A 16,190-nucleotide genomic window follows, 5' to 3' on the forward strand; every position below is an offset into this window, starting at 1 on the left:
ACCAATAACAAGGTGTGTGCAGGCGATGTCAAACTGGTGTTAGTCTATCACTTGACCTTCTAACTAGAACATACCAATAACAAGGTGTGTGCAGGCCATGTCAAACTGGTGTGAGTCTATCACTCAACCTTTTAACTAGAACATACCAATAACAAGATGTGTGCAGGCGATGTCAAACTGCTGTGTGTCTATCACTTGACCTCTTAACTAGAACATACCAATAACAAGGTGTGTGCAGGCGATGTCAAACTGCTGTGAGTCTATAACTCAACCTCCTAACTAGAACATACCAATAACAAGGTGTGTGCAGGTGATGTCAAACTGCTGTGAGTCTATCACTTGACCTCCTAACTAGAACATACCAATAACAAGGTGTGTGCAGGCGATGTCAAACTGCTGGGCGTCTATCACTCGACCTCCAAGCTGCTCTACAAGGGCACCGTATGTATCTCTCTCCTAAAAAAAACAACAGAAAGTTATTTGAGACTTGCTCTTGGAAAACAGGGCTTAATGCTAGTGCGTAAAGTATCATCCCTGATCAAGGACAACACTTTTCCACTTTGATGGTGTTTCTCCTTTAAAGGATGTGTCTTTTTCACGAAAATCCAATTAAGATGGAATGTTTTGTCCGTCATAAGCCTTAGCTGACTGCACAGGCTGATTAAGCTCAGCACTTTCTGCTTTCATGCTGTCTTTTGGTTAAAGGAAGTGTCTATATTAATTAATTCAAAAATCCAATCAAGATGGAAATGCCCTGATTAGCCTTAGCTGACTGCACAGGCTAATAAAAGACGACACTTTACACACAAGCATTAAAACCTGTTTCCCCCAGTCAGGCTCATTTGTTTAGCTTGCAAACAACTCTCATGGCTTACAGACTTATCTAATCCACACATATTATACGACTTCTTGTATAGTCTAAACTAGAGCTTTGTCACAGACGTGACGTACAATCCCACGTGCCGCATTGACACAGACTATTTTGCATGCTGTCTTCACAAAACAAGAGAATCTAATTTATGGCGATTTTTTAAGAATTATTATGCCATTATCATTTATGGCCATTTTTGACCTTTGAACTCAAAGTGTGACCTTGACCTTGGAGATATGGACATAATTCTTTTGTGTGACACACTGTCCAATGATGGTGAACAAATGATTTTAAAATGACACAAAAAAGATATGGCCCGGACAAGCTCATTTATGGCCATTTTTTACCTTTGAACTCAGTGTGACCTTGACCTTAGAGATATCGACGTAATTATTTCGGGGGACACACTGTCCAATGATGATGAACAAATGTGCCAAATGATTTGAAAATCTCAAAATGAACGACATAGTTATGGCAAGGACAAGCTCATTTATGGCAATTTTTGACCTTTGAACTCAAAGTGTGACCTTTACCTTGGAGATATCGACGTGATTTTATCGGGCGACACACTGTCCAATGATGATGAACAAATGTGCCAAATGATTTTAAAATCTCACAATGAATGACATAGTTATGGCCTGGACAAGCTCATGTTTTGCCTTTTTTTACCTTTGAACTTAAAGTGTGACCTTGACCTTGGAGATATCGCCATGATTCTTTCGCGCGACACACCATCCAATAATGGTGAACAAAAGTGCCAAATGATTTTAAAACCTCACAATGAATGACATAGTTATGGCCCGGACAAGCTCATGTATGGCCATCTTTGACCTTTGAACTAAAAGTGTGACCTTGACCTTGGAGATATCGACGTAATTCTTTCGCGCGACACACCGTCCAATAATGGTGAACAAAAGTGCCAAATGATTTTAAAATCTCACAATAAATGACAAAGTTATGGCCCGGACAAGCTCATTTATGGCCATTTTTGACCTTTGAACTCAAATTGTGACCTTGACCTTAGAGATATTGTCGTAATTCTTTTGCGCAACACACCGTCCATGATGGTGAACAAATGTGTCAAATGATTTTTAAATCTCACAATGAACAACATGTTATTGCCCGGACAAGATTTCGGGATAGACCGACCGACAGACAGACCGACAAAGTGACTCCTATATAGCCCCCATTACCAATGGTAATGAGGGTATAATGAAGTCAAAATCAAAACAGCCAGTCAAATGCTGCAACATAAACAGCCAAGTTTGCAGTCAATGTTGCTGACATCAAGTCTAATTATGTTACATAAACAGCAAAGATGGCTATCAATGTTGCTGCTAGCAAGTCAAGTGCTGTAACATAAACAGCAAAGATGGCTGTCCATTTTGCTGCTAGAAAGTCAAATGCTGTAACCTAAACAACCAATATGGCAGTTAATTTTGCTGACTGCAAGTCTAATTCTGTTATATAAACAGCAAAGATGGCAGTCAATTTAGCTGCTAGGAAGTCAAGTGCTGTAACATAAACAGCCGTTAATTTTGCTTACAGCAAGTCAAATGCTGTAACATAAACAACCAATATGGCAGTTAATTTTGCTTACAGCAAGTCAAATGCTGTAACATAAACAACCAATATGGCAGTTAATTTTGCTGACAGCAAGTCTAATGCTGTAACATAAACAACCAATATGGCAGTTAATTTTGCTTACAGCAAGTCAAATGCTGTAACATAAACAGCCAAGCTGGCAGATAATTTTGCTGCTAGCAAGTCTAATGCTGTAACATTTGCTGCCAAGATGACAGCCACTATTACTGTATGTCCACTTTAGTGCAGCAATTTATTTCCTCTATATTAAGTATCAGAAAACAGCACTTTCCAAATGGGGGAAAACACTGCAAGTCCAGTCCCAAAACAATCCCACCAAGGTTTAATTTATATTTAATTTTCTTGGGTACATATAATGCAACCTTTATTTAATTTCCCTGTGCATCTCTATGCCTTAAACCTAAGTAAATATAATATTGACAGCTTGAAAACACTTTATTATCAATTTTAACATATTAGTTAGCAAATAATATAATTCACCAATTTCCCAATTGGGGTAATTCATGACGTGAAATTAACCAATTTCGGGTTTTGCCCGCTAATTTTTCCCAATTTGGCTGGAACCGGTACTTTTCCCAATTAGGCATAAATAATCGCCGTTATGCCATCAACGCTCATGGCTACCTTTATCGCAGATAGAAGGCGTGTCCATCCGAGCGATATACAAAACTAAGAAGATTCAATCAAAGTCGTGTAATAAAATATAACCTGAAATGGCTGCATATCACAATTACGTTTTTTTTTTACACTTCAATCTTCCATATGAGAACAGCCATATTACAATAAGCAAAAAGGCTAATATGAATATGTATATTAAGTGGAGTTTATCCGTTTACTTAGAAGTTTTTGGGCAAATGCCAATGTGAAGATGCAATAAAAAGAGGATATTAAATGGAGTCAGTGGAATATCGATTTAAATTTACAAGTGACAACAGATTTTTTCTATGATCAGGAGTGAATTTAAATCAATATTCCAAGGAATCCCACCAATTTTCTTGTTATTTTATGCTTTTTTTTCACCGTGAATCATTTCGTAAGAAAATGACGTCATTTCACAGTAAAACAGTGAAAATTAGCAATTATAATTTTCACTGTTTGAAACAGTGAATTATCAGTTTTAATTCACTTATATTTCTCTATTAACCAGCGGAAAGCATAAAATAGAGTGCAATTATTCTCACAGAAGTAATCAATGTTTGGAAATTCCATCCAACTTACAGCGGCCTCAATTCCCGACATGATAAATACAGGTGGTGGCCTCTTGAAGATTACTTCTTCTTCATCATCATCATTGTCATCATCAAGTACAATAGGCTGTGGTGGGGTCACTTTTGGGGCTTTACCCACCGGAAACGCTAATGTAGAAAAAATAAGGATAAGAAAGAAAACTAGTAAATATAAGCTAGGCAACAGGATTAACCCTTTACCATAAAAGTACACTCTTTAGATGTATTTGTTTTCCCTTAGAAAATCAAAGTAAATTTACATATTTTCTTACTTAATTAAAGTTTTAAAGGCTGCATTTCCAACTGTAAGATACCGATGAGCAGCAAACAGCATGAAACCTGAAAAGACTGCGAGTTATACGTAGGCTGTTCTGGTTTTATGCTGGTTGCATACACCCATTTTAACTATGCTTCTTAGAGGGAAAGGGTAAAGTAGATGCATCCTGAAATCCTGGGAAAACTGCTCACTAAATGTGCAGACTGAGAGTCAGTTAATTGATAAAGTGACTGCAGACTGGGAGTCAGTTAATTGATAAAGTGACTGCAGACTAGGAGTCAGTTAATTGATAAAGAGACTGCAGACTGGGAGTCAGTTAATTGATAAAGAGACTGCAGACTGGGAGTCAGTTAATTGATAATGAGACTGCAGACTGGGAGTCAGTTAATTGATAAAGAGACTGCAGACTGGGAGTCAGTTTATTGATAAAGTGACTGCAGACTGGGAGTCAGTTTATTGATAAAGTGACTGCAGACTGGGAGTCAGTTAATTGATAAAGAGACTCACTCTGGGAAAACCGGGGTTATTGCGCAGTCCACACATGCTTATCAGGCACAAAACACTTAGACCTGATTTCAGTTTATAAGACACTTCATACTAACAAAATATTCCATGAAAACGCAAAGTTTCGTTCCTGATTAACCTGTGCAGACAGCACGGACTAATCTGGAATGCTACCTTACTCACATGCATGATATTATATTTTCAGATATCGGATATTTTCAAAAAGGTCTGCTCATACATTGCTAAAAGACAATTTACCAAACATTTATCACCGAATGCTGAAAACAAGAGCTGACGTGTTTGTGAAACACAATGCCCCTTACTGTGCCGCTTTGAAGCCATATAATTGACCTTTGACCTTGAAAGATGACTTTGACGTTGACCTTTCACCATTCAAAATGTGCAGCTCCATGAGATACACATGCATGCCAAATATCAAGTGCTATCTTCAATATTGCAAAAGTTATGACCAAGGTGAAAGTTTTGGGGCAGACACACACATACAATAAAAGACAGACACATAAAATGACAGACAGACACATACAATGACAGACAGACAGGCAAAAAACAATATAACTCCGATCAAAATAATGTTGTACATAAAGTTCCTTTACTAGAGCTTGTCATAATATTTACAAATAATCAACAACGCTGCATGTTTTAATACCTAGCAAAGTTGTAAAAAGAAACATACATGCAAACATTTCAAGTGTCCACTATAACCTTGACATTGAAGCGAGCGAATCGGTTGTAATAGGCAATACATAATGTTAGTATGATAATAAATTGCTTTAACTTATTTGGAAATGCCATCATTTACGTCAGACCGACTAACGAATATGTAACGGAGAGAAAACGGACAAAATATGCAGATTTTGGTTATCCGGTGATAAAATTTACCTGGTCTGCCGCTCAAGACGCTCGAAATCAGTGTGTGAAGCGTTGGAAACACACAATGACCGCACAAGAACCGATGATGCAATGGAAAAAAACGTACATTTAACGGATATGTACTGGATAATTATCGGTCAGCTTATGGATATTACCGTGCGAGTAACGGACTTCTACCGGATAAAACGGCAGTGTAGCGCATTAGTACCGGACAAAACTTTCTTCTAACGTAAGAGAAATGGAAAAGTACCGAACACCAACGTACAAAAAACTGTCATTTTATGTCATGCTTTATTTATAATATTTTTAAGTATCATAATTGTTTTTTCCTTTTTTTAAATGCATATGCTTGTTTGTTTCTTTATCATGAATGTTTATGAACACTTACGCAAAAAATAAAATAAATAAATCTTGGCCGGTCGAACACTTTTATATTTTCTTTCTGATGAAAGAGTAGGGTACACCCTCAGTATCATGTGGCAAAGCATCAGGTTCTGGCAGGTCAAGGTCTCCGTTCTCAGCTGCTGCCTTCAGGTCTGACTCGTTCCACAACTGTGCATCAGATGCAGCACCACGGCCTCCAATAGCAGCCCAGACGAACTTGTAGTCAGAAGCCACCAGAGCTAGCAGGACAACGGAGAAGTACTTCTTGTAGTTATAATACGTAAACCCGGATCTTGGTGGACATTTGCAGGCAATATGTTTGCCATCAATAGCACCAAGCGTATGGGGGAAATTCCGGCTGTCCCTGAATCCGTCAGCTATTCGCGTCCAATCGGCAGCTGTTGTTGGCAACGGCATCACCTCGTAAGCATACTCATCTACGACTGCTCTACACACCTGACGTGTATACGATAACAGTATGAAAGGCTAGCGTGGATTATAGGTGTATGACACAGTAGATAATCCATGACCTTTAGCGAGTGGATGATTAGGTAAAAATATACTACTTGATAAACGGTGCATATAACTGTGTGCATTTCAAAATATGCGCACAAGACAGTACTAATGGTGTTAAACAATTTAGGAGTAGAATGCGCACTAATCTATTTGCCTTTTATCCTATACCAATAACTAAACACAATGCAATTAATATAAAATGATGATAGAAGTAGACATTAAAGTATATAAATATATTAAAATGACTAACAGAAGCCTTTTAAAATTAATTTTAGCACTATAGTAAATTAAGCGGTACTTACTTCTGGCACAAGAAGAGAAATAGTGTTGTGGGGTACCCTCCAGTCGAAACGCATATCACGGTACTTTGAACCAGACACAAGATGCCGCAGCGAAATTGTTAGCTTCATCCCTGGTTAAATTGGAAGTCTGTAGTTGTTGCGCTGTTTGGTTATCCTTAGGCCCACTCGTGCGAGAATCTCATCGAACATCTCGGGTGGCATTTACATGAAGTTGATGAATGCACGTTGGTCCTCTCGTCGTACCGTAGTTTGACCATAAGTTGGTCATACAGACCGAACTGACGCCTCCGCTCGGAACCCAGCCAAGCCCTGATCCACCATCTGCGCTGCCTCCGTCTCATTGCTCTCTTTTGAGCAAGACGATGCATGGCCAGATTAGCATTCAAAAGGCCAATCTGGGCCTGTAGGAGGGCGGCTTGACACTCTAATTGAATGCGAGCACGACACTCCATTGCACATGTCCTTCTCACAAGGCATACCAAAATGAAATGATACTTCAACCCACAGGTTAATTACGGTTAAATGTTTGTCAACAGTTTTGTTCCGCCACACTTCTCGCAATTTTGTATACGTTAGCTGTCCGTTATTACCTGTTGAACATGCCTTAGGGCCAGGACAACCAGACATTAACGGACATAAACCAGATACATACAGGAGGTGTAACGCACGAGTTCCAAACATACCCTAAACTAACGTATGAAGACCGCACATCAAACGGAGATCTCTGTCCGTTTTATCCGGTGGAAAATTTTGAACATGCTCAAAACTTCCCAACGGATGGAACGGATGTCACCGGACATTGCCGAACAAAGAGCGGATTCGCCGGACATGAAACGGATAAGAACAGACACAAACGGTTAAAATGATTTTATTCCCGTTTCTTGTCCGTTACCTCGGTGTGACCGTGCCTTAACAAACACACAAACAAACACGCATGGGTTACACTATATGCACTTGAGCAATTTTAATGACATAACAAGGGGACTAGGCATAAAAAGGGGACTAACTTTAGGTAATTTTTAATATAGGATTATAATTTTGCATATGCCCTACTTCATATCAAAAGTAACAAAGCCTGCAATTTTAATGCTGCATGTTGACAAGTTTTTGTCATCAGACAGATGGACATCCATCATTATCCTGTTTATCCTTCTAAACTATCCATGATTATCCTGTTTGCCCTTCTAAACTATCAATGGTTATTCCGTTTACAAAAGTCTAAACTGTCCATGATTATCCTGTTTACCCTTCTAACTATCAATGGTTATCCCGTTTACAAAAGTCTAAACAATCCATGGTTATCCTGTTTACCCTTCTAAACTATCAATGGTTATCCCATTTAGCCGTCTAAACTATCAATGGTTATCCCATTTACCCTTCTAAACTATCCATGGTTATACCGTTTACCCTTCTAAACTATCCATGATTATCCTGTTTACCCTTCTCAAACATCCATTATGATCATGTTTACCCTTCTAAACAATCCGTCATTATATTGTTTACCCTTCTAAGCTATCCATGGTTATCCCATTTACCCTTATAAACTATCCATGATTATCCTGTTTAGCATTCTTAACTATCCATGATTATCATGTTTACCCTTCTAAAATATCCATTATTATCCTGTTTACCCTTCTAAACTATCCATCATTATACCGCTTACCCTTCTAAACTATCCATTGTTATCCCATTTACCCTTATAAACTATCCATGATTATCCTGTTTACCCTTTTAAACTATCCATGTTTATCCTGTTTTTACCCTTCTAAGCTATCCATGGTTATCCCGTTTACAAAAGCCTTAACTATCCATTATTATCTGTTTTAAATCTATCGATTGTTATCTGTTTATCCTTCTAAACTATCCCTGGTTATCCATTTACCTTTCTAAACTTTCCCTGGTTATCCTGTTTACCCTTTTCTACTTTATTGTGGGAGGTATCATTCTACATGCCTACCAATTGAGGGCGGATCCGGTGTTGGTGTTTTCCCTGTTGTGGATTTGGGCTGCTTAGGAGTTTGGGCTTCTTCGGCCTGAAAATGACAGCATTAAATGGGATTGAATACATTTATCAAGGATTTACAGTGTTTTCTCTCTCTTCATTTTGGGAATGGGACCTGGGAGCTTGGGATTGATGAAATTGGGTAGTTCTGACTACAATTGGGACCTTGGTATTGTGGTTTTTTTTTGCTAACAGATACTGAACAAGAGCAGGTGCCACGCTCGGCTACAGGTGCAGTTTTGAATATATAAAAGCTTGTCAGATGTTGTTTGTTTTTTTTAGGTCACAGTAACCTAGACCTTTGACCTAGTGACCCAAAAATGGGTGTGGCATGTAGAACTCATCAAGGTGCATCTACATATTAAGTTTAACAGTTTTAGGCGGAAGCAATTTGATTTTAGAGCCAATGTTCAAAACCTTAACAAAATGTTTAGGTTTAGCACAACGCGGACGTCACGACGAGCTGGCTATGACAATACCTCGGATTTTCTCCGAAAAACGCCGAGCTAAAAATTGAGAATATTACAGTGTTTTTAATAATATGTTAACTTAGGTTAAACTGAAAAAGAATAGGTGAACATAGTAAAAATTGCATTTTGTTTTTTAAATATATTTTTCTTTTTGCAACCTTCTTTTGGGAATTTTAGGGAGGTATTTGGGAAGAATATATACTTTTAGCGATTGGGAATGGGATCAAATTCTAACCCAAATATGACAAAAAACAACACTGTCTTAAAAAAATAGACTTTTTCTCATTTATCTAGTTAATAAATGAGTATTTATAACAGATGAACAGATTAATTTCCAGACCTTTCCCTACGAATCAACACCACAACTAACCTGCACATGTGCCTCGAACACAGGCAGTTTGGGTTCCTCATCATCGTCGTCGGTTTCCGAGAACTGCGCTGCCTGTTCGTGGAAATCATCTGGAACATCCTGTGTTGGGCTGTTCGCGCGGGCCAGTTGGTGGGCTAGCTTCTCTTGCTCCGACCTGAAAACCATGTGTAGTGGAATGATAAAAAATTAAATGCTCTCGTGTCCGTTTCCTGGGCCTAAATCCAGGGCCTACAACACTCCCACAGTGAAGATTGAACCTGTAACCTCCCGGTCACTAGGTGGACAAGATATCCATTCCACCACGGCCACCTCTCGAGCGTGATAATTTGAGCCTTGTTCTGGGAAAACTGGGCTTAATGCATGTGCTCACTTCATAATACTGAAAGAAGAGCCCTGCCACAAACTAAACCAAAAACAAGATGTGTTTGTGAAACACTATGTCCCCGTATATGACATTTGACCTTGGAGGATGACCTTGACCTTGACCCTTCACCACTCAAAATGTGCAGCTCCATGAGATACACATGCATGTCAAATATAAAATTGCTAGCTTCAATATTGCAGAAGTGACATTACATGAGCAATTTTGACCCATATATTTGACCTTGAAGGATGACCTTGACCTTTCACCACTCAAAATGTGCAGCTCCATGAGATACACATGCATGCCAAATATCAAATTGCTATCTTTAATATTGCAAAAGTACTCATCAAATGAGCGATTTTGGCCATATATATTTGACCTCTGACCTTGACCTTTCACCACTCAAAATGTGCAGCTTCATGAGATACACATGCATGCCAAATATCAAGATGCTATCTTGAATATTGAAATATAGCAAAAGTGAACATTAAATGAGCGATTTTGACCCATATATTTGACCTTTGACCTTGAAGGATGACCTTGACCTTTCACCACTCAAAATGTGCAGCTCCATGAGTATGCCAAATATCAAGTTGCTATCTTGAATATTGAAATTATGCAAAAGTGTACGTTAAATGAGCGATTTTGACCCATATATTTGACCTTTCACCTTGATGGATGACCTTGACCTTTCACCACTCAAAATGTGCAGCTCCATGAAGCTCCATGGATACATATGCATGCCAAATATTAAGTTGCTATCTTCAATATTGCAAAAGTTATTGCAAATGTTAAAGTTGGCGCAAACTAACAGACCAACCAACCAACAGACCAACAGACAGGGCAAAAACAATATGTCCCCCACTGCTATAGTGGGGGACATAACTAGTATACTTGCCGCAAAATTAAACAAGACTATTGTCAAGCAATATAAGTCCCCTACCTTCTCCACCATTGTCAGAATTATTTATTTTTTTGTTGCCATAGCAACCAGAATTTTCGACGTAGGAACAAAATGAAATGACGTGCATAGTGTCCATCTATCCATGTTCCAAGTTTCATGAAAAAATTTAAGAACTTTTAAAGTTATTGCACGATCCAAAAAACCACCATTTTCAGCAGTATTTCTAGTCTATTTGTTGTCATAGAAACCAGAATTTTAAACGTAGGAACAAAATGAAATAACGTGCATAATGTCCATATTGCCATCTATCCATGTTCCAAGTTTCATGAAAAATATTAAGAACTTTTAAAGTTATCGCAGGATCCAGAAAACCGCCATTCCCAGCAGTATTTCTAGTCTATTTGTTGCCAAAGCAACCAGAATTTTTGATGTAGGAACAAACTGAAATGCCGTACATAATGTCCATATTGCCATCTATCCATTTTCCAAGTTTCATGAAAAAATATTAAGAACTTTTAAAGTTATCGCAGGATCCAGAAAACCACCATTTTCAGCAGTATTTCTAGTCTTTTTGTTGCCATAGCAACCAGAATTTTTGACATATGAAGAAAATGAAATGACGTGCATAATGTCCATATTTTCATCTATCCATGTTTCAAGTTTCCAAATAAAATATTCAGAACTTTCAGAGTTATCGCAGGATCCAGAAAAGTGTGACAGACTGATGGACAGACAGACACCCAGAGCGCAAACCATAAGTCCCCTCCGGTGCAACTGGTAGAGGACTAACAAAAATAATAAAAGCTTGCCACAAATTTAACAAAAAAATAATAACCATGCCACAAATTTAACCCTTTACCCCTTACACACGTATTTTGATGCATTTGTAGTCCCTAAGAAATTTAAATTGAATTTTCGACTTTTTTTTTACTAGATTAAAGTTTTAAAGGCCTCATTTTTAAGCCTTAGATACTGATGAACAGCAAACAGCATAACACCTGAACAGACTGTGAGTTACTTGCTGGTTTTATGCTGTTTGCACATGGCCATTTTCACTTTGCTTCTGAGTAGGGTTAAAGTAAGAATTAAGTGGTTCAAAAAAAGTAAGATTTTATGCTACTCTGATCCCCATGGCCAAGTTCACGGAAAAATTACTCAGGATTGTGCAAGAGACGTTTGCACTTCATGGTGATGCCCCATTTTAAGTTTCAATCTCACTGCTTGAGAATCGTGAAAGTAGTTCACTACCAAAGACCAAAAAACAACCTTTTCTTCTCTAGAAATAGACACACTTGGCAGTGTCGCTATAAGTCCAAGGCATTCGATGAAATCAAAATAAAATATTTTGTGGGCTGGCTAGCACAGACGGCCGGGATTCTCTGGATTGGGAAAGTTCACCTAGTTTCAACAAATTTTTTGAAAATTGTTGATGTAGATTTGTTTCTCACAAATACTTTGAAATTGAGAATAAACTTGTCTTAAATTCTATCTTCTAAGGTTCAATGTATAGAGATGAATATTGAGATGAGCTAATTATTGCAATTATTTGAACAAAAATGTGTTGTTCTTTGTGTAATACCTTCAAATATTTTTTTTAGAGATTTGGATATAATGTGAACCTTTTGAGATTGTGAATGGGGTCGATTTCAGTCCCAAATTTAGAAAATTCAAAAACACTGCACAGTGACAAACAAAATAAAATAATACGCGACACATATTATTAATTGTAATAATGAGTTTTGATAACGGAAGTAAAAGTTGAAAATTAAGTGCCCACAAAATTGGCTTTAAAGAAAACAAACTCTGCCAAATGCAATTAATTAACAAGGGCTGTTTGTAAAACATGCATGCCCCCCATATGGGCTGTCAGTTGTAGTGGCAGCCATTGTGTGAATACGTTTGTTGTCACTGTGACCTTGACCTTTGACCTAATGTAAGTTATCATCCGGAAACCATTGTACTATTTCGAGTCACTGTGACCTTGACCTTTGACCTAGTGACCTGAAAATCAATAGGGGTCATCTGCCAGTCATGATCAAGGGTGGAGTGAGAGGGGGATATAATGTGGGGTGTGGTAATTTATTAGATGTTAAAAAAAATAATTGGGGGGGGGGTAGGGGGGTAGGGGGAGTGAGAGGGGGGGTAAAATGTGGTGTGTGGTAATTTATTAGATGTTCAAAAAAAATTGGGGGTGGGTGGGTGTGGGGGGGTGAGAGGGGGCTATAATGTGGGGTGGGGTTATTTATAATTTGTTTAAAAAAAAATAAAATTGGGGGGGGGGGTGGGTGGGTGGGTGGGGAGGTGAGAGGGGTTGTAATGTGGGGTGTGGTAATTTATAAGATGTTTAAAAAAAATTGGGGAGGTGGGGGTGAGAGGGGGGTAATAATGTAGGGTTGTGGTTATTATTAGATGTTTATTTTTTTTATTTTTTTTGAGGGGGGGGGGGGTTGGGGGTGGGGTATGGGGGGGTGGGGGGTAGCGGGGAGTGAGAGGGGGGGTATAATGTGAGGTGGGGTAATTTATTAGATGCTTAAAAAAATGGGGGGGTGGGGGTGGGGGGGTAGGGGGGTGGGGGGGTAGGGGGGATGGGGGGTGAGAGGGGGATATAATGTGGGGTGTGGTAATTTATAAGATGTTTAAAAAAAATTGGGGGGTGGGGGGTGGGGGGTGGGGGGGTAGGGGTGAGTGAGAGGGGGGTATAATGTGGGTGTGTGGTAATTTATAAAATGTTTAAAAATTTATTCATTTTTTTTTGGAGGGTGGGGGTGGAGGGGTAGGTGGTGGGGGTGAGAGGGGGGTATAATGTGGGGTGTGGTAATTTATAAGATGTTAAAAAAAAATTGGGGGGGGTGGTGGGAGGGGGGGTAATAATGTGGGGTGGGGTAATTTATTAGATGTTAAACAAAAAAATTGGGGGTGGGGGTACGGGGGGGGGTAGGGGGGAGAGAGGGGGGTATAATGTGGGGTGTGGTAATTTATTTGATGTTTAAAAAAAATGGGGGTGGGGGGGGGTGGTAGGGGGGAGTGAGAGGGGGGTATAATGTTGGGTGGGGTTATTTACTAGATGTTTAAAAAAAAATTGGGGGGGTGGGGGTGTGTGGGGGTAGGGGGGGGGTAGGGGGGGTGGGGGGTAGGGGGATAGGGGGGGTGAGAGGGGGGGTTAATGTGGGGTGTGGTTATTTATTTGATGTTTAAAAAAAATAGGGGGGGTGATATCCTCTCTTCATTTAACATGAAAGTTTAACTTATTGCATTTGTTTCCCCTGTATATAAGAAAGATAAAATAAAGTATTACCTCCCCTGTCCTGCTTATATTTATATTATTCAACAAAATTAAACATTAACACAATATTTAATATACAAAATATACAAAAAAAATCATATTCTGATAATATTTTTACTGATCCACTTTATTTTACTCAAAGGATGATGTTTCATTGGACTGATAACTTTAGATTTAGAATTACAGACCAGTTGCTTCAGTTATATTGTTCAGAGTTCGCCCTGTTGGCCGTGTATGCATTCTTGAGTTATCATCCAAAAACCATTTTACTATTTCGGGTCACCGTGACCTTGACCTTTGACCTAGTGAACTCAAAATCAATAGGGGTCATCTGCGAGTCATGATCAATATACCTATGAAGTTTCATGATGCTAGGCCCAAGCGTTCTTGAGTTATCATCTGACAACCACCTGGTGGACGGACCGACCGACAGACTGACAGAGCGACATACTGACGGACCGACATGAGCAAAGCAATATACCCCCTCTTCTTCAAAGGGGGCATAATAAATAAGTTCAAAATAAATTAGCATTGCCCTGGGAAAACAGGCTTAAATGCATGTATCTAAAGTGTCAAACCAGATTAGCCTGTGCAATCCACGTCCAGGCTAATCAGGGACGACACTTTCTGCCTAAAATGGATTTATGTTTAGATGAGACTTCCTTTAAATGAAAACTTCCATATGAATGGAAAGTGTCGTCCATGATTAGCCTGCATGCACTGCACAGGCTAATATGAGATGATACTTTACTCACGTGCATTAAGACCCATTTTCCCAGAGCGTGGCTCATATATACCATTGTTACCTTCTAATGGGGTCGTCCCATACAACATGTACAGACTCATATATACCATTGTTACCTTCTAATGGGGTCGTCCCATACAACGTGTACAGACGCATATATACCATTGTTACCTTTTAATTGGGTCGTCCCATACAATGTGTACAGACTCATATAAACCATTGTTACCTTCTAATGGGGTCGTCCCATACAACATGTACAGACTCATATATACCATTGTTACCTTCTAATGGGGTCGTCCCATACAACGTCTACAGACTCATATATACCATTGTTACCTTCTAATGGGGTCGTCCCATACAACGTGTACAGACTCATATATACCATTGTTACCTTCTAATTGGGTCGTCCCAAACAACATGTACAGACTCATATATACCATTGTTACCTTCTAATGGGGTCGTCCCATACAACGTGTACAGACTCATATATACCATTGTTACCTTCTAATTGGGTCGTCCCAAACAACGTGTACAGACTCATATATACCATTGTTACCTTCTAATGGGGTCGTCCCATACAACGTGTACAGACTCATATATACCATTGTAACCTTCTAATGGGGTCGTCCCATACAACGTGTACAGACTCATATATACCTATCGCGATCGTGTGGGATAATAAAGGTACAAAGCGTTGTGTGTTCAGGTTCTTCCCTTTACTTCAGATTCAAATATAAACATGACGTATATAAACAACAACAAATATGGCGTGACGTCAGGGACGTAATACACATAAGCGCGGCGCGGCTAATAACGTTACGTTACATTCACAACATTCTGGGGGCCGCGAAAAGTGACAATTATTAACAATCAGAGGAGAATATGTATCATTACTTATGAAATCCTGAATCATTCGTGACAATCGTAAGATTGCAGAAACACTAATTTGATCACGAGTATACACGTTCATTTGAAATGAATATCAAATGTTTATCACTCAGTTTCTGAATAACACTTTCTTAACTGTCTCTCGTATTTCAATTACATGTACACTCAGCTGTCTATTTCAGTATTTCAATCACATTTGCGCGTTTAACTTTTAATACTTAAATGTTCTCTATTCAACATCACTGGCTGTTTCTAATGGATAGAGTTTCACTATTGGTCTATTTGTTATTCCACGTTTCGTCTTTATCTTCGCGGCACGGACTGAACCATCATTTCCGGTCATCAGCTCCAGGACTACAGCAAGTTTCCAACGGATACGTGGTCCCTCATCGTATATCTGCACGACATCTCCGACCCGAATGCGTTTCTCGTTAGAGCCCGTTGTTGTGTGGAACTCTCTTAAGGCAGTTAAGTACTCCGACTTCCAACGTCTCCAGAACTGTTCGATGATGTCTGACTGCTGCTTCGCCCGATTGGTTAGTGTCGTCTGGTCACTTTGAATTTGCGTCATTTCATCGTCGGGTAAAT

General features: G+C 39.1%; 1 protein-coding gene and 1 long non-coding RNA gene across 2 annotated transcripts in view; one reads left to right on the plus strand and one right to left on the minus strand.

Moving 5' to 3' along the window:
• Positions 1-16,190, minus strand: part of LOC127859515 (DNA topoisomerase 2-binding protein 1-like) — a 202,500-nt gene that overhangs the window by 143,585 nt on the left and 42,725 nt on the right. The window contains exons 18-21 of the mRNA XM_052397013.1: positions 9,419-9,572; positions 8,534-8,609; positions 3,695-3,831; positions 363-456 (exon numbers count right to left, since the gene is read on the minus strand). Coding sequence (XP_052252973.1) covers positions 363-456; positions 3,695-3,831; positions 8,534-8,609; positions 9,419-9,572 — 461 coding nt within the window. The remainder of the gene's footprint in view (positions 1-362; positions 457-3,694; positions 3,832-8,533; positions 8,610-9,418; positions 9,573-16,190) is intronic.
• LOC127859562 (uncharacterized) overlaps positions 1-16,190 on the plus strand; it is a 145,943-nt gene that overhangs the window by 81,399 nt on the left and 48,354 nt on the right. The gene's annotated exons all lie outside the window — the stretch shown is intronic.

Source organism: Dreissena polymorpha, chromosome 15 (genome assembly GCF_020536995.1).
Source record: "Dreissena polymorpha isolate Duluth1 chromosome 15, UMN_Dpol_1.0, whole genome shotgun sequence".
Taxonomy (NCBI): domain Eukaryota; kingdom Metazoa; phylum Mollusca; class Bivalvia; order Myida; family Dreissenidae; genus Dreissena; species Dreissena polymorpha.